The sequence below is a fragment of the Miscanthus floridulus genome, chromosome 1 (assembly GCF_019320115.1).
Source record: "Miscanthus floridulus cultivar M001 chromosome 1, ASM1932011v1, whole genome shotgun sequence".
Classification (NCBI taxonomy): domain Eukaryota; kingdom Viridiplantae; phylum Streptophyta; class Magnoliopsida; order Poales; family Poaceae; genus Miscanthus; species Miscanthus floridulus.
This window is the reverse complement of record NC_089580.1, coordinates 200,596,612-200,623,687: the sequence shown is the minus strand read 5'-3', so window position 1 is coordinate 200,623,687 and position 27,076 is coordinate 200,596,612. Positions and strand designations below refer to the sequence as shown.

Here is a 27,076-nt window from a genome sequence, read left to right as displayed (position 1 = left end):
CAAGAAGGGCGTGGAGAACAGCAGAGAAGAGTCCTGTCCGGCTCACCTGTGGCGGCGGAGGCTAGGGTTCCGGCGGCGTGGGCGGCGGACACGAGGGAAAAAGAGGAAAAAGGAGGTGGACGAGTTAGCCGAGAGGGTTTGCTCGCTGCCTACGTGCTGAGAGCCGAGAGGGTTGGAGACAGCAACCGGGACTAAAGGTCAATTTCTAGTCCCGGACGGAGCCTCCAGCCGGGAGTAGACTTTTACTCCCGGTTGGAGGGACCAACCGGGAGTAAAAGTTAACCTTTAGTCCCGGTTGGTAGCTCCAACCGGGACTAAAGGTCCCCTGCAGCAAAAGGCTGCCGCAGTAGCCGTTGGGCAGGGACCTTTAGTCCTGGTTGGAGCTATCAATCGGGACTAAAGGTTTTTCTACACTACTGGACGCAGGGTCTTTGCCGAGGGCCTGAAGCCCTCGGCAAAGGCTCTTCAGCCGTCGGCGAAGGATTTGCCGAGGGCAGCCCTCGGTGAAGAACCCTCGGGAAAAAAAACGTCGGCGAAGGACTCTTTGCCGAGGGCCTTTTATCGGGCACTCGGCATAGTATTTGCCGAGGGCTAACGGCGGCCCTCGGCAAAGTAAAGTAGTCGTTAGGTTCGCGGTTATTTTCCACGGTGTCTTTGCCGAGGGCTGACATACAGGCCCTCGGCAAAGAGCTTTTTTTTGGAATTTATTTGCCGAGAGCTATACCGCAGGGCCCTCGGCAAAGACCTATTTTCTTTTTTTTTTCTCGGAATTTCTTTGCCGAGAGCTATATCGAAGGCCCTCGGCAAAGACCTACGTTTTTATTTTTGTCTCGAAATTTCTTTACCGAGGGCTGTGTTCAAAACCCTCGGCAAAGACCTACTTTTTAATTTTTCCTGGGAATTTCTTTGCCGAGGGCTATGGTGAAGGCCCTCGGCAAAGACCTGTTTTTAATTTTTCCTGGGATTTTCTTTGCCGAGGGCTATGGTCAAGGCCCTCGGCAAAGACCAGTGAAAATTTTCAACATTCCACCTGTTTCTTGCTTTCCATGCAGACAAAATATATATATATATATATATATATATATATATATATATATATATATATTCAACAGCAGAAATATCCCACAAATATCACAATCATCACATATATCTCACAAATATCACATATATCTCACAGATATCACATAGATCATCACATGTATCATCACAAGTCCAAATTCAACAATTCCATAAGTCCACAATCTAACTCAAGTGTCAAGTCCACAAGTTCAAATCCGACTGAGGCTGGCCAACCTCTCCAACCGTCTGGCCTCTACGTCACCAACCTTCCCAACCGTCTGGCCTCTGCGTCGAGGGTGGTGTAACGAAGCCTCCAGAATCAGGTGACGCACGAGGGGGGTTATTGGAACCCGCCGACTGAGGCTGCACAAACAATTATATGCTTATGTGAGATTGCAGTAATTATTCTAGGACTACGGTTTTAGTATTTAGACAGAAACCTATCAAATTTTTTATAGCTAGTGTTGTCTGGGTTTCTATGTCATACAAGCAAATCAGTAGCTAGTGTTCTCTGGGTTTCTATGTCACACAAGCGAGAAGTGAACTTTAACGCTTACAGGAGTAGCTGCAAACGCGTGCGGCACCTGAGGCGGAGGAGCTGACATCTGCACAGGCACACCCGTCTTCTGCCCAAGAGCTTGCATGATTTGCATCATTTCTGCAATCCTGACCTCCTGGGCCTCCCGAGCGGCCTGCTCAGCCTCCAGCCGAGCAGTGAGGGCCGTGATCTGCGCCGTCTTCTCGTTGTTCTGGGCCTGCAATATTGCACTCCAATATTTCAGTAATGCAAAACTAACTCAAGTGTGAGAATATTAATTTACTGACGAGTAAAACAAGAATTACCTCGAGCGCATCGACCCGCTGCAGTGTCGGAGTAGGCCGTGAGCGTATGGGCTGGCTGGAACTCGTGCTCTGTGCTCGGAGCTGGCTCAGAGTGGGAACAGTGGTGGGGTCGATGGCGGCGTTCGCAATCCACGTCCGGCCGTGCTTCCTGCCGCCACCGAGCCTCATGATGGCCTCGGCATCAATGGGCTCAGGTGCGGACGTCGTACTCTGGCCCGTGCCGCTGCTGTACCGCCGACGTGTACTCCTGGACTTTAGTGTACACGTTAGGGTCGGAGTATGCCTCGTGAGGGGCAGCCGGGTCCTAGGTGACGTCGCCGGCCACCCTGGTCTGGTGGGACATAGCCCACGCCGTGAACATCGAGACATCCTCGTCCTGGGTGCGCAGCCTCCTGCGAGAAAGGCGGCAGGTGGTGAGCAATCAGGCATACGTTAAGCGTGAAACTAAATAGAAGAAAAATCACTTACATATGCCGATTTGAATCCGGGGAGACTCCTGCTGCCTTGATGGTGAGTGGCAGCTGGCCTGAGCATACGCAGTGCCCGCTGAGACTCGTGCTTCTCTATGTAGGCCGGCGTGAACCACCTAGCCACGATCATTGTCCAGGCGTCGGCATGCGCTCGGCACCACCAGGGAATCACCTACATGTCAACGAGTGTTTGACATATATGAAGATGAAATTGAACATATTTAATTCAAAAACAAAACAATATCAATGTTATTCATGTACCTCAAGGTACTGCTCCTGGGTCAGCGTCATCTGTCGAGCCTCCCTCTTGGTGACTGTCATTCTACTGAGCCGACGCGTAGTAGTCTATGTGGGCCTGGACGCGCGCCTCGTGAAACATGTCGGATGACATACTTCCTACAGGCTGCATGCGCCACACGATCAGCGAGGCCCTCGGTTCCTTCTTCGGCCCTGAAAAACCTCTGCATAAAAGATGATATATCCAATCGTTATTTGAAAAAAATAGAATTCAATGTGAAGGATTGATTAATGTTGTGCGAGAGGAACTTACCCAAAACTCAGCAAGTATCCGCTCCTGCTTGTTGCGGTACTGGTCGTCCTCGCCCAGGGCGTACCTGTCCCACGTGTAGGCTGGCTCTCGGGCCTCCGACGGCAACTCCACAATGCCGGGGAACCACTTCCGACACAACACACCCAAGACAGGTCGCGGGAGAGCGCAGAGGAGTACCTGACAACACCTCCCAAGCCCTGCACAAGTAAGAAGAAAATTTATCAGTTTCTCTTTCGATTTCAAACATATCATATGAAGTAGTTGTGATATCATTTATATTTACTTACTTGGGCGGCACAGGGCGAAGCACTAGACGGTTCTGAGGAAGCGAAACGAAGGGAGCGTCGCCGGGCCTCGCTGGTAGACACCCGACGCCTCGCCTCCCTCGTCCTCGGGCGCCGCACCCTGCTCCTCCTCGACCTCCTCCTCCTCCTCCGTCGGTGGCACGGGCTCAGGGGGCTGAGTCCGCTGCCTCCTACCACTGCCTCCTGTCGTCTGCCTCCCCCTCCTCCCGCGGCCTCTTGCCGTTGTCCCTCATCCTCCCGCTGCCTCCTGCAACTGTCCGTCGCCTGCCTCCCCCTCCTCCGGCGGCCTCCTCGCGTAAGCCGAGGGTGTGTCACGTCGTGGCCGGCTACTCGCCATCTTTGATCAATCACCTGCACGCACGAAGAATGAACAAGACTTGTTAGTACACATATTAGAGATTGAAAATAAATAAACAAAATATAAATGAAAATAAATAAACAAGACATAGTATTACATGTATTACGAATAATCTTCATGATTGGGATTATAGGTCTCGTCATCACTGTCAACATTATCCAAATAGGCAACACTATCCGAAGGTTCTATGTTATCGTCCTCGTCACTTGCTACAAGTAATTGCTCAAGCATTTGTATGTCCTTGGCATTTTGCACCACATCTCCATCGTCCTCATCATCAACTGTTTCATTGTCTACTTCCATTTCGAGGGCCTCGGGTAGGACTATCTGAAGCGTCCCCGGTAGCCCATCTTTCTGATAGAACTCTCCATCATATGTGTTTGTGTTAAAGTTGTAATCGTCATCGTTAGGGGTTGGTAGTTTGCCGTGTGGAGAAACCTGGTGCACAATAGCCCAACCCTGAAGCTCCTGTTTGGCTTGGTTGGCATATCTCGTGTAATACACCTGCACGGCCTGTTGAGCCACAATGTAGATGTCTTTTCCCGGATAAACAGAATCTTCTCTCACCTCGACTAGCCCAAGATGAGGGGTCAGTCTCGTTTCGCGAGGATTGAACCAATGGCATTTGAACATGACAGGTTTAAGAGGTTTGTCACCATCAAATTCTAGTTGGTAGATCTCCTCAACTCTTCCATGGTAGTCGAGACCATCAGTGCCAGGCGTACAAACTCCGCTATTTGTGGTTTTCCGATTGGGCCGGGTTTGCTCGTATCTTGTTGTGTGGAAACGATAACCATTCACGTCATATCCGGTAAATGACTTCACCCTAGCTTGGCAGCCGTTCGCAACTTGTTTCAACTCATCACTCATGGACGAATCGGTCTGGGCCTGCAAGCTCAAACATGATAGATCGTTATATTCGAATATCGAATGTACAAGCTAAATTGGACATTACCTTTCGTTTAAACCAAGAAATGAAATCAGGCCTATCCGCTCCCGCGCCCCGCGATAGAAGGGTGTCTTGTTCCTGCGGGGTAGGATCCCTAGGTTCATGCCAGGATTCACGAACAAATTCCCTGTTGGAGCGAGAATCAATAGGGTTGGACTGTTGAATAGTAACGGCGTATTGAAACAAGATCATTGAGAACTTACTTGATGAAAGGTTGCACCTCAGTAAGGTTATTCAACACGTATAACATGATACTGCGCCACTCTTTATTTGTCAAGATCATAACGGTCGATCCACTTGTGCTACCGAGTTGTCCTTGGAAAAGGCCGAGGGTCGATTCATTTTCATCAGCATTGTAACGAGGGAGTGGATTTTGATTGCTAGGAAGGTTCGGCTTGTAGTACAGCGTTGTGAAGTTTGCCACCTCCTCCCGCAGGTATGCCTCTACAACGGAAGCCTCAATTCTGGCTTTATTTGTACATTTCTTGCGAACAGTCTTTAGTCCTCTCTCGACTGGAAAGCACCAACGAAACTGCACAGGCCCCCCCAAACGTACTTCAGTGGGAAGGTGCACGATCAGATGCTGCATCGGCAAGAAAAAGCCGGGTGGGAAGATCTTCTCCAGCTTACAGACCAACACAGGTGCCACCTTTTCCAATTCCATAGCGATGTTCCGAGATATCTCCTTAGCACATAGCAGGCGAAAGAAATAGCTCAACTCTGCCAACACTTTCCAGACATGCTCAGGGACGTAGCCTCAGACCATTGCAGGGAGAAGCCGCTCAATCCATATATGGTAGTCATGACTCTTCATCCCGTTGACTCGCAAAGTGCCTAAGTTCACTCCCCTGCTCAGATTAGCGGCATAGCCATCTGGGAACATCAAGTTCTTGATCCATTGAAGTACTTCCCTCCTGGCATCTATTTTCAAGACGAAATCCACCTTAGGCTTTTTCCACTTCTTGTTTCGACCACTAGGAGGTTGCATCTCTTGTTTTTTCCTATCGCACAACGTCGCCAGGTCCACTCTAGCCTTAACATTGTCCTTAGATTTCTCTGTATTCATGAGAGTTGCCCAAAGTGCCTCGGCGATATTCTTTTCGGTGTGCATTACATCAATGTTATGTGGCAGAAGAAGGTCATCGAAATAGGGTAGCCTGGTCAAGCCGGACTTATGAGTCCACATATGTTCCTCACCATAACCCACAAAACCACCTCCATCGTTGGGCACTGAGAGCATCTATCTGAGCATGAACCTCGGCACCACTCCTAATGTGGGGTTTAGGGTCTGTCACTGCAACACCTTTTGTAAAGTTCTTGATGTCTTGTCTGAATGGATGTTCAGAAGGGAGGAATTGACGATGCTTGTCGAACGACGAATACTTGCCACCCTTTTTCAACCAAATAAACCTCACAGCTTTCTTGCATACTGGGCACGGGAACTTCCCATGAACACACCAGGCGCAGAATAACCCATACGCCAGGAAATCATGCAGAGAGTAGTGATACCAAACGTACATTTTGAAGCTTGACCTTGTAGCTCGGTCGTATGTCCATACCCCTCCCCAAGCTTTTATCAATTCGTCAATCACAGGCTCCATGAACACTCCCATATTACTTCCTGGGTGTCCAGGAATTATCAACGACAAAAATACGTTCTGTCGTTGGAAGGCGATGCCAGGGGGGAGGTTGAGAGGGATAGTGAACACAGGCCAACATGTGTATGGGGAAGACATCAATCCATAAGGATTGAATCCATCTGTTGCGAAGGCGACACGTACATTCCGAGCCTCAGCTGCTTTTCTCAGGATGTCGATCATTAAAGTACTGCCATGCTTCAGCATCGGATGGATGAACCATCTTGTCTGGATTGTACCGCTTGCCATTCTTGTGCCATGTCATCTGTTTCGCAGTTTCCTCGGTCATGAAAAGTCAGTTGGATCCTCGCTATGAAAGGAAGGTGACGTAAGACTCTCGCGGGGATCGTAAGCTGCACCTTTTGGCCATCACCAGATACTACCTCTAGGTATCTGGAGGATCCACACTTCGGACAAGTACTTTGCATGCTCGTGTTCTTTCCAAAATAGGACACACCCTTTTGGACAACAATGTATCTTATCATATGGCATCTTGAGCGCACGAATGAGTTTTTCTGACTCGTACAAGTTGGGGGGCAGAATGTGGTTCTTCGGTAGCATGGTGCCAAACACAGTCAACATCTTATCGAAGCCTTCTCGACTCAGGTTTAACTCGGCCTTCAGCCCCATCACACGCCCAATGGCATCCAGCTGAGAAATATTTGTATGCTCGTGAAGGGGTTTAGACGCCGAGTCCAACATTTTGTAGAAGGCTTCTACGTTTGCCTCCATCTCCTCCTTGTCACGTCCTTCAGCGAACTGAGCTTGGTGAGCGTCATCTATCATGTCTGCTACCCCAGCATCATCATCAAAAGGCTCGAGACGTGGTCTCACCACCTCCTCTCTGATACGATCGGCTTCACCATGGTAGATCCACCGGTGGTAGCCCGGCGTATAACCATGGTACACAAGATGTTTACCCATGGTCTGCTTGTCCACCCTTCTCCTGTTGTCACAGTGGCTGCACAGACACCAAACTAGAGAATGCCCTTTAGCTACACCCTCGCCAAATGCATGTTTCAAGAAGTCATCTGTCCTCTTCACCCAATCCACGTCGTAATCGTTTCGACTTCTTCGCCCCGTGTACATCCACTGACGGTCCTCCATCCTTTGACAAATACATCACCGAGTAACGTAACCATCAACTGCACCTAGCCGGTGTTCCTACTGTCTAATAGGTGAGGATAGATCCTAATCCCACCCGCGTATGCGTAGATGAGGTCAGTTTCCATGCTCCGCTCCTATCCGAGATAGAATTTCGGCAGCACCTCTCCGATGTTCTCCCAATACACGTCCTGCAAAGAAGTTTGTGTATTCGGAGAACAATGGGGAGGTGCTGCCGAAATTCTGGCTCGGATCGGAGCGGAGCATGGAAACTGACCTCATCTACGCATACGTGGGCTGTCCAAAAAACGTGGACAATCCAAAACAGATACGGTCAGATACACACAGTGATCTGCATGCCTCCAACCGTATCTCTTTCGGACGGGAGACGCCTAACTGGTTTACGCAGTCTACGACAAAGATACAGGAGTAGAGGTTGTTTATACCTAAGGTGGCGGTGGAGACAGGGTAGCGGGGCAGTGGCGAGTCGGGGCAGTGGAGAGTCGCAGCGCCGACGAGGACAATCGACTACTCTGAAGCTCCTTTGACGTCCTTTGCTCTGCAAAAAAAAAGGGTATAAGTTAAAAATTTCGGCAGAACCTCCCCTGTACGGGGAGGTTTCCAAAACCTGCAAAAAAAATCGGCTCGATGGCCAACACCCACATTCACGGCACAAAGGCCGACACATCAACAATGGGAGGCACGAAGGCCATCCACATCAAAAAACGGCGCGATGGCCGACAACCCATGGTTTTACCTTCTACTCGACCGAGGGACGGGGAAGTGAAGGTGACGGCAAGGTCGTCCAGACGAGGCCGTTATCCAGAACCACCTGCATTGCATGCCCAAGTAATTGCTTCAAAACATGACCCGCTTAGACAGTGAATAAAACAAGTGCAACTGCAGAAAAGTACTGAACCAGTATGCATATCTTTGCTGATGAGTTTTCCCTTTCAACAATGCTGATGTTTTCTTTTAAATGTGTATTTGGTACCAGCAACTTGCGTAAGCATGGTCCGGACAACAGTATGGATATGACGAATTGGTCCTAAAACCACTAAAAAAGTGAACTTGAAACATCGATTCTACTGCAATTCATACTTTAAACCACCACACTTGTAGCACAACGATAGTGCACAGAACAATATACTCACTAGATGGGAATTGAGTCGAAATCCACAAGTATCGGCAAAAGGATTATTGATTGATTCAAAGATCTTAGTAGCCACATCACATCACATCACAACCTTGCTCTTATTCATAAGCAAGTCACCGTTGCAGTTCAGATGACTGTGTTCAGTCGCATTCTTTGGTGCAGAAGCAGAAGGACCTGAAGATGAGGAAGCCACACTTCCCCTGGTGGCGCCCTCGCCGATGCAGTGCTTGCTGCATATTTTCCTAAATTTTCCGTCCCAAACTAAACGAAAAAAGCAATAGCATCATACACCACGTACGTGCGTACCTGTGTACCTGCGCGGCGGCGGCGGGCGAGCGCGCGGCGGCCTGCGCGGCGGCGGCGTCCGCGCGGGGCCCGAGCGCGCCGTGGCGTGCGCGGCGGCGGCCTGCGCGGTGGCGGCGTCCGCGCGGCGGCCGAGCGCGCGGTGGCGTGCGCGGCGGCGGCGGCGGCTCACCAACGGCGGCGGCGGCAGGCGAGTGGTGGCTCGGGCGGGCGCGGCTTGGGATAAGGCCGCCCGCCCGGCCGTTCCCTTTTTTATATGGGGTCCCCTCTTTGCCGAGGGCCTAGATCCAGAGCCCTCGGCAAAGATTTTTTTTATTTTTTTTATTTAATTTCTTTGCCGAGGGCCAACATCCAAGGCCCTCGGCAAAGACGTTTTCTTTTTATTTCCGCCGGCGCCATCCCGTTCAAAATATTTGCCGAGGGCCTGTACAACGGGCCCTCGGCAAAGAGTTTTATTTTTTTATTTCCAAATTCTTTGCCGAGGGCCTAACGCCGAGCCCTCGGCAAAGGCTGACGGCCGGTGCCGCCGTCACGCTCGGCCGAGGTCGCCGAGAGGCGGTACTGTGCCGAGGGCCCGGCCCTCGGCAAAGGTGGGCCTTTGCCGTGGGCCGTTGATTGCCGAGGGTCCGGCCCTCGGCGAACGATCCGTTGCCGAGGGCTAAGCTTCGCCGAGGGCAGCCCTCGGCAAAGAAAGGATTTGCCGAGTGCCCGAAATCAGGCCCTCGGCAAAGTCTTTTGCCCTCGGCAATGTTGCTGTTTCCAGTAGTGCTAGTTCCGGATGTGAAAAATATCGGGACTAAAACCAAATTTTGAAGTGGAACAAAAGTCGTTTTGTGGCATGCATCAGTCATCAGTGGTCCGACGCCCGACGGTCTGCAGCATGCGCCTATACGCGACGACATATATACGCTGTTTTCATGACCCTTCTGCGGTCTGCCCCATGCAAAATGGACCGTCGAGTGCAGATGGAACTTCGGCGGCATGCCAAAATACACAATTTCTACAGGAGCGCGACCATCCTTGGACGCAGACACAAGCACACTACGTACGTACGTTTGCACAGCGAAGAGACCAAGCTGCAGCCAGTGGCGAAGCTGAAACAAAATTTGTGGTGGTGCACACAAGTATAACCTTGTAGTAACATCATTATCTGAGAGCTCGTTAACATGGTCAAAACAGGTCATCTAATGCTTCACTATTTTTCTACCATGGTGCCTAGATGAAGGTGGCTTCGCCACTGGCTGCAGCTGGAATTCAAAAAGAACGGTCTGTCGGTCTCTGTCTCTGAAAACCGGAGAGTTTCTGAACCAGAGTTTACAGGATCACACTCGTGCCTGTAAACGCATTGGATACGGACACATATAAATGTATATATATAGTTAACTTTTATCTTGATTTTGATTTATGTAACCATAGATACTATTTGTTATGTCGGATATAAATTGATATTAACATTATATGTCATATCGGACTCTGAGTATCTAAGCGCGTGTTTAGTTCCCTGATTTTGGGAATTTTGGCTACTGTAGCACTTTCATTTTTATTTGGCAAATAGTGTTCAATCATGTACTAATTAGGCTCAAAACGTTCGTCTCGCAATTTCCAACCAAACTGTGTAATTAGTTTTTTTTTCGTCAACATTTAATGCTCCATGCATATATCGCAAGATTCGATGTGATGGCTACTGTAGCACTTTTTGGGAATTTAGGGTGGGAACTAAACACGCGCTAATATGATATATGAACATAGTATAGATATTGAATATTCATACTGATTATCTATGTACTCCCTCCGTACTAAAATGAATGCAATTCTAGGTGGGACGGAGGGAATACTTGTGTGTAGGCATGTTTGGATCAGCTATGACTGATTACTAGTTGGAGCTAAAAGTTAGCCTAAATCAGATAGAGTTGGTTATCTAATTGGCTAACAACCAATTGAAAGCTTTGTAAAATGAGCTCACCTATTCAGATTTGTTAGGGCTAATCTTAATTAATTTTAGCTAGCTATAAGAGTTAGCCCTTAGTATCAAACATAGTACTTTGTATAGAGCTTCAATTAGGACTGTATATGTACTTGTTTTATTGCATACTAACTCCATCTATAAAATAATACAACTAGGGATTTGTATAAAACAAATTAGTTTTAACTTTATAAATGGTATCAATATTTATATCTCTGACTAAGTTTATTACAAAAATATATCTAATTAGTTTTATGATATTTTTTTATTAAACTTCAAATTACTCTTCCTCGTGTGAACCGGGGGAGTACCTAATAAAGCGCGCATGTGCGACCTGAACCTCCTTCGCCGAGCTAGTATGAAACAAAACTGCGTGATGGTGATCGATCGCATGGCCAACCTTGCAACCCCTGCCCGCACGGTGTTCGAGGAGAGCCCCAACGGGGCAGACCTCCCTGCGGCAGGCTGGCCTAGGCTAGCAGACGGGGAGAAAGACCAGCGCGACATCGAGCACGGCGGCAGGGGGAGGGCCGGAGCCCGGAAGCTAGGGCGCGAGAGGAACGGCAGCATGGGCAACGGCAGGTCGGTCGGCGACGCAAAGCGGGCGGAGGCCGACTGGCCGATCGAAACCCCACGCGGACGGCCGCCCCGCGCCCCGCGCCCTGCCGCTGCCCTCGGTGCCGAAAAATCCGCTACGCTAGCCGGCCGCTTCCGCGCGCGCCACCCATGTCGCCGGACACCCGCAATAATTCACGTCTTGCACAAATCCACCACCCGCTCCCAAATCCAAATCCTTCCCTCCATGCCCAGCTACCTGCACTGCCCTACCCACCAGGCCACCACCACCCCCACCCGTTCGAGAAGAGACAACTCCTCCCTCCCCTCCTAGTCCCCTCCTCTCACTTTCACACTCTCTTTAAGGATCCCAGGCCTCGCCTATGGCTCCTCCTCCTCCTTCCTGTTCCATTACACAGACACGGTGCACTCTACAGTGCAGCAGCAGCAGCTGCTAATCCTGCCCTTCCTGTTCCATTTATTGGAGCCCTCGCTGCTCGTAGTCGTAGCTCCAGCTGCTGCTGCCGCCGCCACAGGGAGAGCTAGCGAGGACGTATAGCTAGCTGTAGCTGCTGCTGCGTGGACGGAGGACGGAGGGGGGTTGCTGTTGCAGGCTCGCAAGTCGCAGCTGCCGCCTCAGGGAGGGGCTCATTACTCCCTTGTTGCGTGCTGCAGTTATTGCCACCGCGCGCTACTGTATAGAGACGCCTTGCCAACAAGATCTCATGGAGAGGATGCAGCTGCAGCTGCAAGGGCCCATCGCCTCTTCGCTGGTAAGCTCACCTACACACCCAGGGAGCTGAGGAAGTGAGGAGGCAGGCAATGGAGTTATGGAGCAAGCAGCTTCCATTTCCAGCGGCAGCTTCTCTCTGGAGGAAGCTCGTCGTAAATGCAAAGGAATATTAATTCCCCTGCTCCTGCTGCATGCCGCTGCCGCTTCCTTTCCCTTCCCTGCCCTCTCTTGTTCCTCCTTTTCTCCTTCCCTAATGTCGTCGCAGTGGCGGCAGCTCTGCCGGCACGCACGCACGCACGCACAATTCAATGCGCGCCACTGTACTCGATGCTCTTCCTAGGAGATCGACTACTAGGAGTCTCTTTTGCTGTTGTACTTGCTGCTTCTGTTTCTCGATCGGCTTGCTGATGATGTGCCTTTCTTGCTCCCCTTCCGGCGATGGCGTGGCGACGACGGTGGCGGTAATGGAACAGTGGGCGGACAAGCAGCAGCAGCAGGCGGCCAGCACCAGCGCCGCGGCAGCGGCAGCGCAGATGCCCTTCCTGGCGCTGCTCCAGGGCGCCGGCGTCGTGGTGGAGGCGGAGGAGGAGCAGCAGCAGCATGACGGGCGCAAGCGGCAGGCCTTCGCGCGCGCCGTCTCCGACCTCGACCTGCTCGAGAGCTGCGTCACGCAGGCGGTGGCTCCTGCGGCTGCGGCGGCAGCGTCTGCGCCCGTGTCCAGCAGCACCGAGAGGCGGCGGAAGCGGCCGAGGCCCCGCGCGCGCGCCGCGCCGCCGCCGGAGAAGCGCAGGAAGCCCGATGAGGCCGAGAGCCAGCGGATGACGCACATCGCCGTGGAGCGCAACCGGCGGCGCCTCATGAACGACCACCTCGCCTCGCTCCGCTCCCTCATCCCCTCCTGCTACATCCCCCGCGTAAGCCAAAGCCATGCAACGCCCATGCAGACGAGACAATGCTAGATTCCGATTCGTACGTCTCTGACGATGCAACGATTTGCATGCAGAGCGACCAGGCGACAGTGGTGGGTGGCGCGATCGACTACGTGAAGCAGCTGGAGCAGCAGCTGGTGGCGCTGCAGGCGGCCGCGGCCGGGCGTCGCGGCGGTACCGGCGCCGGCGCAGCTGTGGCCACGGCCGCGTCGGCCGCGTCGGACGGCGTGTTCGTGTCCCCGCAGTACGCGAGCTACTCGGACTCGCGCGGCGGCCTCGGCGCCGGCGTGGACGTGGAGGCGACGGCCGCGGTGGGCGGGCACGTGCGCGTGCGCGTCGCGGGGAGGCGGTGGCCGGGGCGGCTCGTACGCGCCGTCGCCGCGCTCGAGGACCTCCGCCTGGCGGTCTTGCACCTCGCCGTCACCTCCGTCGGACATGACGCCGTCGTGTACTGCTTCAACCTCAAGGTCAGCGAGAAGTGTCATGCTCATGCATGTCCCGTCTCCTCCCACGCACTTCCATTGCTTGTGTGCCTCGTCCCGTCCTCGTCCCTCGTTTTCCCCCCAATCATGCGTTTGACTGGTGCAAAGTGCAAAAGAGTACCCCTTTTTTTCTTTCCCGTTTTGTGTTAAAAAACTGCACTTGATTTGAAATCCACCTGTGCAAATGTGCAAGAGAGTACTCTATATTTGAGAAAGAAAAACGTGACTTTAAAAACTGCACTTGATTTGAAATCCACCTGTGCAAAGTGCAAGAGAGCACTCTATGTTTGACAAAGAAAAAACATGACTTAAATTCGTGAGGAGTTTTTTTTTAATTAGAAATTCGGTACGAGTAATTTCTTTGCATTTCGTTTGAAAAAAAATAATGTGTATAGACGACAATGCTGCAGTAGGAGACTAGGGAGTACATTTTTTTATTCGTTTCCTATAGTTTTTAATTAGAAGCATGAAGCATCCTAAATAACAACCTCTAGTGCTCTTTTTTACCCAACCACTTGGAGATGCTCTTAGAACATGATATTAACAAAGAAACTCAGACTTAATCATGGGACAAAACTAGCATTGTCTAATAATACTTTTAATGTTGTATTACTAGTATGATACTAGATATCATATATACTAGTAATTAATACTACATTAGCAAAATTATCCAAGTATTTTTTATTATAAATTTGGTAGGAGTAAATTCTTTGCATTTCGCTTTAAGAAAATAGTATGTTCATGACATTGCTGCAATTTATGGCTATGTTCGGCTGGTCTATAAGTCGTTTGTGCTGATTTGTACGGCTGGTTTGTTGGGAGAGAAAAATACCTTACCATAGCTGATAAGACTACTTATATGAGCAGCGAACATGGCCTATTTTCTTTCACGCTTACTAGGTGTCAGTCGCCTGAATTATGACTTTTGTTGAGCAGACATGTTTTCCTCCGTTTTCATTGCTTGTGAACACAATACCAGTATCAATAGTTGTTGCTAACTGTTGCCTGAAAATAAGTTATATTTCAAGCACCTAAGATATAGCAAATTCCCATTTTATTTGTTTCCAATAGTTTTTAGAAGCATCCTAACTAACAACCTTTAGTGCTCTTTTTCACCCAAACACGCTCTTAGAACATGACGTTAACAAAGAAATTCAGACTTAAATAAATTTGGGACAAAACTAGCATCATCTAATAGTACTGCCAGCCTGTTCGTTTGGCTGTCGCTTGTCGTAAACGATCGTAAATTTTCAACCGGAATAGTATTTTTTTCTTAAAACAGCCAGTAGTACTTCTTCACGAACCAGCAACAATACGAACCAGCCAACCGAAGGTAGTAGTGTTTCTATTATGATACTGCAGTATATCTTTGTGAGATTGCGCTACACGCTGACATGCACATGCACTCGATGCAAGCTGCAGCAGCAGCCATGATGGTTGCAGAAAGCGAACGGATTGTTTTTGCTCGTGGAGCGTTGCGGTTGCGTGGGATCTCTCAAACCAAACCGCCGTGCAGTGCATGGGTCTCGACGCCTTGTTCGTTTCTGTTAGGCAGGGCTTGGAGTATGTAGATGGAGTGTTCGAATACGATGAGCCCCTGGTGGCCTGGTAGGCTGCTTGTACTGGTGGCCTTGCATTTGGTACAGGCAGGCATGAGACTTGACACCACCGTCCACCGGGCTCAAGTTACAGACAGATTAGCCCTTACAAACCTTAGCTTTCCCTGCCTGTCTGTTTCCCTCTTGTCCTTGGAATCTGCGGCGCAAAACACAAGAGAAGAGACCACAGCTCTCGCTAGCTCTGCATGCCTCTGTGGCGCGCTCGGCTCGCCCCTAACCTTATACTACACCACTTGCTACTTATAAAGCTAATGGTGCACATGTCTGTGTACGTGCAGATGGAGGAAGGGTGCGAGGTGGCGACGGCGGACGAGGTGGCGACGGTGGTGCACCAGATCTTCGCCTACGCCGCCGGCGCATGCTGCTGACGACGGCGGCAGCCGCGGAGGACGGGGACCGGGGACGGTAAGTCAAAACCACGGAGGCGGGGCAGGCACGAGTCATGTACACGACGAACGCGGGCGCAGAGGAGAGGACGACGGCAGGGCCACCGGCCACCAGAGGAGAGGAGGACATGCGTACGTAGATTGTAGAGCAGGGGCAGCGCTAGGGGACCAAGCACGCTTGGCGCAGGTGCGGCCACCATGGCAACGGCTGCGCTGCATGCAGTGGTCCATGCGTGCAGCGCAGAGACGAGCAGGAGACCTCTACTGTAACTTGACTGTTGTTTACTTGGCTGGCAGGAATGGTGGAGAGTGAAGACTGTAGCTAGACTGAAGGCTGAAGAGAGTGGTACAACAGTGTTGGGGTGGCAGGGCTAGCTGTAGACCTGTAGTTTTTTATCCCTTGTCTTTGGAGAGCCATGCATCCGTGTGTGTGTGTGTGTACGGTTTTATATAGACCACTCTCAGTATCGATCGTGTGTGTACGTAGTTCAGCACTGCTGCTGGGTTCCCTGTTTGCAGTTGCGCGGTGCCGTGCAACCTTCTGGCCTGAGCTGGCTCTGGCTGCAGCGTCGGCCTCTGATCTCTCCGCGGCAATGCAAGCCCCATCTCTGCGTGGCGTGCGTCTGCATGACGACTGCGGCGCCGTGCATGTCCTCTGCTGTCGTCGTTGCCGCGCCGCACCCGTCTGCATGCTTCTCTCTGGGAGGACGGGGGACGGACAGGCTTTGCCTCGTCGGGTGCTGTCGCCATGTACAGATGCCCTCTCCTGTGTGTGCCAGGCTGAGCGGCGCATGCCACACTGCCACAGGCCTACAGTAGTGTACTATGCGACTGCGACTCTGCTCGCAATGCAAGCAAGGGGCCGCGGCTCGATCGGCCATGGCGGCCGGTCAATGCGCCCATGCCATCATTGCCACAGCCACTGGGGCGAAAAGCTTTTGCCCCGATCCACCGATCCATCCATCCTCGCCCTGCGCCGAAACCAAACCGAGCGTGGACGGACGTGCCGTGCCCCGCTCCGCTCCGCGCGTCCCGCGTCGCGAAATCATTCTCGGCGTGCTGCCCCGCACCGCAGCCCGCAGGCAGGCAGGCCGATGAGCCGAGCCAAAAGCTGCCGTGCCACGGCCGCTGGTCCATGCGTGTGCGGTGCAGCCGTAGCGGCGTAGCCTGTAGCATAGCTGCATGTAACCTGCCGCGCGCGGCGGGGCACTGTGTACACCGTGCTCAGGCGGGTCACTGTTGGTGCGGTCTGTTTCCCCCACCGGCGCGCTCCGGGCCTCCGGGGCTTTCGCAGCATCGCTGTCGCTCTGTCGGTCTCGGCACGGCGAGGATCGGATCGGAGCACCGTCGGCCGCCGGTGGCGTCGGGTCGGCGAGCCAAGTCAAAACAGAACGGAGGGCGGCGTACCGTTCGTTATTGATGCCGCCGCGGGGACGTGCACGCACGCACAAGCAGGACTGCATGACACGAGGGCCGGGCCGATCGCCGATCGCCGATCGCTGCCTGCCTGTGTGATTCGGCGTACGTGCGTGAAGTCACCCATGTCCATGTGTGCAGCAGCGCCAGCGCCAGCTTCCTCATGTGCCCGCCATTAATGTCGTGGCGCCGTGCTTCAGAGTCCACCACTTGAGACCTTTTCATCTCCTCTTCCTCTTTTCCTCTTCCACTTGTTATTAAGGGGTCGTTTGGCCAGGCTCTTGTCTGCTCCGGCTCTCAAACTGTAGGAGCACTGTAGCGTTTAGAGGAGCCGGAGCCGGGAAGCCAAAAATACCGGCTCCGACAGCTCCTTCGTTGTCAGTGAGAGAGAAGAGGATGAGAGAAAAGCAGCTTCTATACACAGTGCGATGAGTAGTGCTGCTACAGTAAATGTCAGACGGAGCTGGAGCTATTAGGAGCCCGACCAAAGGGGCCCTAATACTTGCAAGGAACTTGACAAGCCAAGCCGCCCGTGCCGTGCGCCCGTGCTGCGGTGCTGGGCTCTAGAGGTTGGACTTGGACCATGCCAGTCCGGCACAGCACGGTCCTCATGTGTTTCACGTCGTACTTCAACCTTCTAGTCATGTGAGACATGTCGGGTTAGGTCATATATTTGTTAGTTGATCTCCAACGGCCTATTGGGCCCTTGGATTTACGCCCTGATCGGGGGGCACCCAACCCTAATCCCGGATGGTGATGCAAAGAGACACAATGTTTTATACTAGTTCAGGCAATAGGTGCCATACGTCCAGTCTGAGAGGGGTGCTTGTAGTAGGGGCTTACAAGCTGAGCGAGAGAGGGAGCTAGTCCTAGGTCTCTGCGTAGAGTGGCGTGGGTTGCTTGAGATATTGATCTCTTGCAGTGAGGGAGCGTGTGTGTGTTACAGAGCGTTATGTGTTGCTTGCCCGTGTGTGTGTGTGTGTGAGTCCCCTTGCCTAGGAGCGGCCCCGGTCACTCCCTTTTATAGTCGAAGGGAGGCACGGGGCGGTACATGAATTTGCTACGTGGCGTTTTATGAGCAGAGGCGGCATGTCTGAGCCCTGTAGCTCGTCACTGTGGCGGTATGGTCGGTGGAGCGGCCTTGTCCTCAGTGCACTGGAGCGATGCGCCGGCCACGCCTGATCCTGTGCGACGTGGGATCTCCTACGGCCTGACGTAGGGCATGGCGCGTACTGCGGATGACGTGCCGGTCCCAGAGTGCTGACAACGTAGAGAGCCGAGGCCCAGTCGGTGCCGAGGCTGGACCATTGAGGGGGGCTCGGCGAGCGCGAGTCCCAAGGCTACAGGAGCTCGAAAGCGGATAGCCGAGGCTCGGAGGGAGCAGTTGGTCTTGTTCGTCGATTCCGAGACTACAGGGACCCAGACTTGACTCTCCACGCCGCGCTGTCCTTGGAGCAGGGGTTAGGCAGCATAGTGCAGCACGGGTGTCAGCCGTGGGCACAGTGCCGAGCACAGCGGCCGGTAACCCCTGCCCCGTCCTGTCCTGGATGGCATGGCGTCGATGTGACTCACGTCTCGTCGGCCACTCCGCTATATCGAGTCGTCGTTCGGCTGACGTCATGGGAGTGGTTGAACACGTTAGTTGGACGTGATGTCCTGTCAGAGAAGTCGGTCAAGGCGGAGGTGACGGGGTTGATGCCGAGCCGGCCTCGAGCGAGTCAGAGAATCGGTACCTCGTCCGAGGCCTCGTGGCGTGGGGCCTCGGGCGAGGCGGAGAATTGGTACCTCGTCTGAGGCCTTACGGGCGGGGCCTCGGGCGAGGCGGAGAATCGGTACCTCGTCTGAGGCCTTACGGACAGGGCCTCGGGCGAGGCGGAGAATCGGTACCTCGTCCGAGGCCTTACAGGCGGGGCCTCGGGCGAGTCGGAGAATCGGTACCTTGTCTGAGGCCTTATGGGCGGGGCCTCGGGCGTGTCGGAGAATCGGTACCTCGTCTGAGGCCTTACGGGCGGGGCCTCGGGCGTGTCGGAGAATCGGTACCTCGTCCGAGGCCTTACGGGTGGGTCCTCGGGCGAGACCTCGTGGTTTCGTTCTAGGCCGAGCCCGCTTTGGGCGAGCTCGGATACTGTTCGAGGTGGACCGGGCGGTCCAGCCGAGCCTCGGATAAGGTGGGGGTTTTGCCGGTGGTTGTCTCTTGGCTTTGATATTTACACGGTCTAAGCATTTTTTCTGTTCTTGCTTAGGGGACCCCTTTTCGTGGTACTCGACAGTAGCCCCCGAGCCTTGGGGATAGTGTGAGCGCTCTCCCTGAGGTTTTGACAAGACTTGGCTCGCGGCAGCTCCTGGCGGGATGGCATTTCGTACTCGAGGCTTCGGTGGGTGCGTGCGAGCGCACCCATCGGGTGTAGCCCTTGAGGCCCTGGAGTGGATTTATTCCTCTAGGGGCTTCTCTCATGTTGAGTGAGGGGTTTTATCGTGTTTACCGAGCCCCCGAGTGCGAGTTTGGGTCGCTGGGTCTCGGCTTGGTTGCAGGAAGAGCCCCCGAGCCTCTACTCGGAGCGAGAGGGCGATCAGGAGTGTCGGGTACCTTAGAACGGGGTACCCCGAGCGAACAATCAAAAGGGTCGCTAAAAGAAATAAAGCTAGAAGGTAAGCCATGGGCCCCTCACTCGCCACGACTGAGCCCACTGGGCCCTCCTCCTCCTCCTCCTCGCCTCGAGCCTCGAGTAGGAGGTCTCGGCATCCTGACATGAACTCTGCCTCGCGCGAGGCTCTCCACGGGAGGCCTCGGCAGGGGGCACGTTCTTCGTATCACGCGAGGCCTCTCGCGGCATGTCTCAGCAAGGAGTCCGATCTCCGTCTCGCGTGAGGCCTTATTCTCCGTCTCGCGCGAGCCCCATTCTCTGTCTCGCACGAGCCCGGCTCATCCGTAGCCCGACGCCCCCCACCTCGACCGACCCTCCAGACGGCGCGTCATGTCTCATTAATGCTTCAACCACTCTCGCAATCTCAGCCGGACGATGGCTCAACGCCACAGAATGGCCAACGGGACCCGAGGTCGCATCAACGCCATACCGGCTGGGATAGGGCACGGCGGGGATTACCAGCCACTATGTCCTAACGCTGTGTCCATGATCAGCGCCATACCGGCTGGGACAGGGTACGGTAGGGATTACCGGCCACTGTGTCTTAACGCTGTGCCCACGATCAGCCGCCCACTCGAGGTCTCGGCACTATACACCAAGGTCTCGGCTATCTTGGGGTTCATGCCTGCCGAGACCCCTCCACTGCAGTGCAGCCTCGGCACCGACCAAGTTTCGGCCTCGCACACAGTCCATCCACAGTGGCTTGTACGTTCACCGCCGCACCCACTCCAAGACAGTCTCAGGGCTCCCACGACACATAGGATCAGATGGGATGACCATGCCGCCCCAGTACTCCAAGGATAGACCACTCCGACGACCACGCCGCCACAGGAATAGGCTACAGGGCCTGGACACACCGCCTCTGTTCACACGACACCATATAGTTAGCTCATGTACCGTCCTTGTCCTCCCCTCAGGCTATAAAAGGAGAGGACTTGGGCCGTTTTAGAGGGGGACCCGGTAACACATTGTAACACATGCACACATCCCTGTCGCCTGAGAGCAACGTCTCAAGCGACCCACGCGACACCTTACCGAGACCTGGGACTAGATCCCTCTCTCACCTAGCTTGTAGCCCCTACTACGAGCACTTCGGTGCAAGGAATACAAGATCGATCTCTCAGACTGGACGTAGGGCATCGATTGCCTGAACTAGTATAAACCTTGTGTCTCTTTGCATCACCATCCAGGATCAGGAACACATAGAACAAATTCACTAGTTGGTTGAGGACCCCTCGGTCCGAAACATCGACAGTTGGCGCACCAGGTAGGGGCCGCTGCGTGTTAGTATCGTCATCCCAGCAGGTTCCGGATGGCAGACCCTATACGACCATTGCATCTCGGCACCGTGGTTTGGTTCGGGAGCCTAGAGTTCATGTCTCTAGGGCATGAGTACGACATGGTACTCCTCACTCCTCGAGCCCCACCGTCCGATGATGAAGTTACACACCGGCAGCCCAGGCACAGGCGGCGCCCAGGCGACTGCTCTCGCCGTGCTCACCAGGCATGACACGAGCAAGGCCACCCCGACGCTACGTGAATCCAGGACGGCACGCCACCCCCCGCCAATATCCTACGACCAGCTGTTGGCACAGGGTCCCTGGCTGGGGACCTATCTAGCCTGAGCTTGGACAAAGGAAAATCACCGGTGGCATGCGGCGATGCCCAGTCATCAAGCTCCGCTCCACCACTCCCTGAAGAACTGACCCTGACGAAGCAGAATCTGGCGACGGCACCATCCCCATACCCCTTTGGGTTGAGAAATGCCGCCGCCTCTTACGCCTACGCTTACACTGCCACTCACGAGCATCCCTCGGAACACCGCCAACGCTTCACTCTCGACCTGAGCGCCCACGCTGACTCCTTGGATGAGGACGAAGCATGGCCCGGAGTGGATTTCTCTAGACTCCACGACCCTGGGGCTTTGCGCCAGTTCTTGGCCGCAAGCGACTACTGCTTTGGATACTCTGACTCCGACAACGAAGGCACCTACGACCCCACTCGTGAGTGTTTTCACATCAGGCTCGGGATGCCGAGGGAGGGCGAAGAGGACAAGGGGGTAGGTAGCCGTTCCCCGCTTCGCCTAGGACAGGTGCCGTCACACCTCCACACGCCGTCCTACCGGCCGCATGAAATGAGAACATCGCTCTTGCGCGACCTTAGCGCCCAGACCTAGAACAGCTCTGTGAGCTCCAGGCCAAGGTCGAACAAGACCAACTCCTTCTGCAGCAGCTTCGAGACTCTCTCAAACAGGAACAGCGAGGTCGCGGCGAAAGCGGGGGAGCCCGACGGAGGGCCCGCGATGTGCACCACCGCATCCATGACGACGAAGGGAGTGAGCAACCCCCAGTCTTCAACCGCGCTAGCCAGAACATCGTGGCTGCAGCAATGCTAGTCCGCACAATGCCCGAGCCTTCTACCACAGAGGGGCGGCGGGTCCGCGGCGAGCTCCGGGATCTCCTAGAGACCGCCGCGGTTCAGCAGGCCAAGAGTTCCGCCTCCCGACGACACGAGGGTGCCTCGAACCTGCCCACGGCACCGCCTCGGTAGGACAGGGAAGTCCCAGCTCATCCCGAGCCCGACCGAGCGCCGATAGCCCACAGGGTCCCCGTGCCTCTAGACCACCTCAGCAATCAACACGAGGTATAGGGAGACCATGAGGTGGTCAGCAGGCGACGATGCCACAACAATGAGGGGCCCGCTTAGGGCTACCACCCTCACCGAGGCGGTCGCTACGATAGCGGGGAGGACCGTAGCCCTTCCCCTGAACCGCCAAGCCCCCGGGTCTTCAGTAGGGCCATCCGTGCTGCTCTTTTCCCCGCCCGGTTCTGGCAACCAGCCAATCTCACGAAGTACAGCGGTGAGACCAACCTTGAAATCTAGCTTGCCGATTACCACCTAGCCTGCCAGCTAGGTGGCGCAGACGATGACCTGCTCATCATCCACAACCTCCCCTTGCTCTTGTTAGACTTGGCGCCTCGGACCATGACCATGCGGCGCCTCGGATGCTCATAGGGAACGCTTTTCGCCAAGGGTTCTACTGGCCGATGGCGATCGCCGACGCTACCAAGCTAGTACGCTCCTGCGAAGGATGCCAGTACTACGCTCGGCAGACACATATCCCAGCCCTGGCCCTGCAAACCATCCCCATCACATGGCCGTTCGTCGTGTGGGGGCTCGACATGGTCGGGCCTCTACAAAAAGCCCCCAGGGGCTACACCCATCTTCTGGTGTCAATCGATAAGTTCTCCAAATGGATCGAGGCTCGTCCGATCAATCGAATCAAATCCAAGCAGGTAGTGCTATTCTTCACTGATATTATCCACAGGTTTGGGGTCCCAACACCATCATCACCGACAACGGGACGCAGTTCACCGGCAAAAAGTTCCTGATGTTTTGCGACGACCACCACATCTGTGTGGCCTGGTCGGCCGTAGGACACCTAAGGACCAACGGCCAAGTAGAGCGTGCCAACGGCATGATCCTACAAGGCCTCAAGCCAAGGATTCACAACCACTTGAAAAAGTTTGGCAAGAAATGGCTCGCCGAACTCCCGTCGGTCATCTGGAGCCTGAGGAACACTACAAGCCAAGCCATGGGATTCACACCTTTCTTCCTAGTCTATGGGGCCGAAGCCATCCTCCCCACTGACTTGGAATATGGTTCCCCGAGGCTGCAAGCCTATAACAAACAAAGTAACCGCACCACCCGAGAGGACGCCCTTGATCAATTGGAGGAAGCCCGAGATGTCGCATTACTACACTCGGCCAAATACCAGCAGAGCCTATGGCGCTATCAGGCCTGACGCGTCCGAGGCCAAGACTTGAAGGTAGGCGACCTGGTGTTGAGGCTAGCATAGAGCAACAAGGGTCACCACAAGCTGACCCCGCCATGGGAAGGACCGTACATCATCGCCCAAGTGCTAAAGCCCGGGACCTACAAGCTGGCCAACGAGAAGGGTGAAGTCTTCACCAACGCTTGGAACATAGAACAGCTACATCGCTTTTATCCCTAAATTTCCAAGCATTGTATATGTCGTTTCTCGAAATACAATTAAAAGCATTCTTTAGTTGGTCTAACTTTTCGAGAACCCCCTGAGCCCATCGTAGGCCTCGGCAATACAGTAACACGGCAAGGGAAACTTGGTTCTGCCTCGGCAGAACCAAGCCTCCCTCGGGGGCTAGATAGGGGACCCCCCTAGGTGTCCCCTAGGTCCCACGCACCATTCTTCAGTTGTTTTTCGCAAAAATTCCTACGCCAAGTCCCTAGCAGGCTCTGACAAATCAGTTGTAAAAACTCCTTGGACCAAGGTCTGTTTCCTAAGCAAGAGGCCGGTAGAGTCATGAGACAGCCTACGCCTCTAGGCTACGGCACTCCCTCACTACCTCTCGCTCAAGGGACGGCTTAGGCCCTAAGGGGGTGTTTTGCAAACGAGATCCGATCAGGAGCAACAGAGGGCAGAGGCTCGGAAACATAAGAAAAACAACTAAGAAACACAAATACTTCAAAAATAAAGGCCTCGACGGCCACAAGCGTTACGATACAAAAATAACCCCTATTCTATTTTTACGTAGCCCCTGGGGCCCAGATCAAGGCTCAGGGCCTTCAGCACTGGCATATGGTAGGGGAGGAACCACCTCCTCTTCGAAGAGCGTTGCCAGCACCGTGCCAAGGCCTTCCGCCACCTCCATCAGCTTCATGACCGCTGCGTCGGCTTCCTCGTCATCATCAGACAGAACATAGCCATCACTGATGGCCGAGAGGTCGACGCCAAGGTAGTGAGAGGAGATGACGGCCAATGCCCACTTGACACCTGTGTGCAGCACCCCTCGGAGCCACTCGCGCATCTGGCGGCTCAGCGCAATCAAGCGGCTCCCAAGGGAGCTGTCTGACTGAACCCCCTCGACCTCCAAGGCCTCGCAGGTGGAAAGGGCAGCACGTTTCAGTGCCTCGTGCTCCCCGATCTTGGTCTCGAGCACCATCTGCACCGTGCTAGAAGCCTTGGCAACCCGAATGATCTCCGCCTCTGACTCTGCACCGTGGAAAATGGAATGAGGTTGAGCAAGAGAAAGAACAACCTAAGTTAGGGATGGAAGCCTACGGAACTCACCCTTGGCCTTCTGCTCCCAGCATCGGGTCTTGGCCTAACAGGCCTCGGCCTTCTCCTTCAACCGCTGGGCCTCGACCCGAGAGGCCTCGGCCGCCCTGGAAGCTTCACTTCCCAGCTCTGCATCATACAGGGAAGTCAGGGAGCGAACATATGGAAAAGGAAACAATACAAGGGGACTGGAACTCACCCTCGACCGTCCCCTTCAAAACCACAGCCTCGATTTGCGAGGCCTCAACCACAGCAAGGGCCTCGTTCAGAGCACCTTTGGTCAGCTGGTGTGCACTCTCCTCTACCCCTAGCTACCCGGTGAGGGCCTTGCCTGAGGCCATCGCTTCTTCGGCCCAGGACCAGAAGGCATCCCGATCGCTGACCGCACGGGTAAGCTCCTCCTCTAGCTCCTTGACCCACGCCGCCAAAGGGGCGAGCTGCGTCTGGGCCGTGGCCGCCTCGACCTTCGTGTCAGCATAGTGAAGGCGGAGGTCCTCCACCTCCGCGCTTCGCGCCAACAAAAGCTTGTTAGCATCGGCAAGAAGGCCCTTCTGCCGCTGAAGCTGGTCCCAGATGCCCCTCTCCCATCGAAGAAAGACCGACTTCCCAAGGGACCGGGTCTTGAGCTCCTGAGGAAGCAGAACAGAGGTCGTCGGTTGTGACAAAACCAAGAAAAGAACGACGTCACGCGAGAAAGGAAAACGCAAACCTGGGCGACTCCGGGCAGTTCGTCGGCCACCACGGACAGGGCCATCCGTAGCGAACGCTCCGCCAGCTGGCGGTATTGCTCGAAGGTGCCCTAGCACCCGCCCTCGGCTGTGTCCTCGAGGGCGAACAGAGGCTCCCCCTTAGGGTCATCCCGGCTCCACCACAGTACCCATGGGTGGTCCCACCCGCAAGGCTTGGGTCGCGCCCACATGAGGGCTGAACTTCCCTTGTCCAAGATCGGCGCCGGCTGTTCCACGGCACCGGCATCCTCGGCGTCGACCACCTCCCGTGCCCAGGAGGTATCGTCGGAAGAGATCGGATAGACCTCCGCCTCTCGGGCGCTCTCTCGCAGCAACGACAGCCCCTGAGCCAAGGGCGCCACCGAGGCCTCCGCCGCCTTCATCTCTGCCTCCTGGACGGATGGCCCCACCGCCATTACGATGGCCTTGGTGATCTCGGGGGCTCCGGCCTCCGCAATTATGGCCCCGACAGCCTCGGGGCTCCAGCCTCCGCCATCGTGGCCTTAGAGGATCCAAAAACACCGCCCGTGGCCACTGCGGTCTCAGTAGTCTCGGGTGGCCCATCCTCCGTTGCCTCAACCTCGGAGACCCTAGGGGCCTTGGCATCCAAGGGCATGTCGGCCCCATCCGACTTGGGAGCCTCGCCCCCGTGGGACGGAAGCGTCCCCTCCCTCGTCTGTGTAGGGGCCACCTCGGTAGCCCCTCCTTGGGCGGCCGGTTCTTTTAGGTCGACCCTCACCGATGCCGCGCCACAATGGATGGCGGCTTGTGCCTCCGCCACCCAGTGGGCGGAGGAGCCAGGGCTTGCCTTAAGCGCCTTAAGGGACGCCAAGGGAAGGTCGTCCACAGGCCGCTTCCGACTAAGGAAAATTAACCTACAGGGTCAGCGCGAGACCAAAAAAGCGAACGGAAGGCACTATGACCCTGCCAAGAACACATTTGCCTTGAATGGGGCGGCAACCGCTTCGTCACGGCAAACCTCATCCACAGCGGTGGAGGCGGCGGCAGAGGCGTTGCCTCCGTATCCATCAGCGCCGGTTGGTCTTCAGTGGACCCCGACGCCCCTTCGGTCCTCTGCAAGGGCGGTGGTGTTGCCTCCACCTCCACCGCCACCTGCTCCACCATGGCCACTGAGCCTACCGAGCTGATGGCGCGTTTGCCTAACGCCCACGCCTTGGGTGTGTCGGCCTCGGCCCCAGAGCGGACAACCGTCGGCCCTGGGTTCGCTTCTCCTCCCCCTCTCGGGGGTGCCGGGCTGCTCACCGACACCTCGGGCGCCACCTCCACGATGTCAGGAAGGTGGTCCAGGGGACCTCGCCCTCCCTCGCCCTTGTTGTTCCCGTCCGAGGCCTCCGTCGACAATGACGTCGATGGGGATTCCTCCAACGGGAGACCATCCTTCCATTGTTGACGGCGGCGCTTATCCAACTCCTCGCGTGTGAGGATGTGCTTCGTGCGCTTCACCGCCTTGGCGTCCTTTTTCTTCTTCTGTGCATCGGCGTGAGCGTGGTTGATCGCCCGCCGCCCCACGTCCTCGGGAACGGGTGGCGGAGAGGAGCGCACGTCCCTCATCCCCTAAAGGAACGACAAACACGCATAGGGGGACAAGGGGTAAGGGGGGACTGAGGAGACTCGGAGGCTACAGCGGTACACGACTTACCAGCGATAGGAACCCCCGCGACGGTCGCATCGTGAAGGGGGGCAAGTTGCCACCCTTCAACTTCGCCTCTACTGTCTCTCCCACCCGACGTAGAATTTCCTCATCGGAGAGGGCGGAGGAGGACATCC

General features: G+C 54.7%; 3 protein-coding genes and 1 long non-coding RNA gene across 4 annotated transcripts; 1 reads left to right on the top strand and 3 right to left on the bottom strand.

Annotated features, from left to right (window-relative positions):
* Positions 1-1,118: 1,118 nt before the first annotated feature.
* On the bottom strand, positions 1,119-2,070 carry LOC136470058 (uncharacterized). Its single transcript, XM_066468032.1, has 3 exons — positions 1,903-2,070; positions 1,617-1,814; positions 1,119-1,422 (listed from the first exon to the last, which is right to left on the bottom strand). Exons 1-3 carry the CDS (start codon positions 2,068-2,070, stop codon positions 1,318-1,320), a joined length of 471 nt encoding a protein of 156 aa, XP_066324129.1. The 3' UTR covers positions 1,119-1,317.
* A 2,144-nt stretch (positions 2,071-4,214) lies between these two features.
* Positions 4,215-5,213, bottom strand: LOC136509147 (uncharacterized). The gene is made up of 3 exons (XR_010772242.1): positions 4,738-5,213; positions 4,541-4,661; positions 4,215-4,473 (listed from the first exon to the last, which is right to left on the bottom strand). It is a non-coding gene; the product is annotated as an uncharacterized lncRNA (long non-coding RNA).
* Positions 5,214-11,581: 6,368 nt separating this feature from the next.
* On the top strand, positions 11,582-15,845 carry LOC136509137 (transcription factor bHLH57-like). The gene is made up of 4 exons (XM_066503954.1): positions 11,582-12,025; positions 12,459-12,899; positions 12,989-13,381; positions 15,294-15,845. The coding sequence occupies exons 1-4, from the start codon at positions 11,978-11,980 to the stop codon at positions 15,381-15,383; spliced, it is 972 nt and encodes a 323-aa protein (XP_066360051.1). The 5' UTR covers positions 11,582-11,977; the 3' UTR covers positions 15,384-15,845.
* Positions 15,846-25,745: 9,900 nt separating this feature from the next.
* On the bottom strand, positions 25,746-26,413 carry LOC136470047 (uncharacterized). The gene is made up of 2 exons (XM_066468023.1): positions 26,268-26,413; positions 25,746-26,163 (listed from the first exon to the last, which is right to left on the bottom strand). The coding sequence occupies exons 1-2, from the start codon at positions 26,411-26,413 to the stop codon at positions 25,746-25,748; spliced, it is 564 nt and encodes a 187-aa protein (XP_066324120.1).
* Positions 26,414-27,076: the final 663 nt, after the last annotated feature.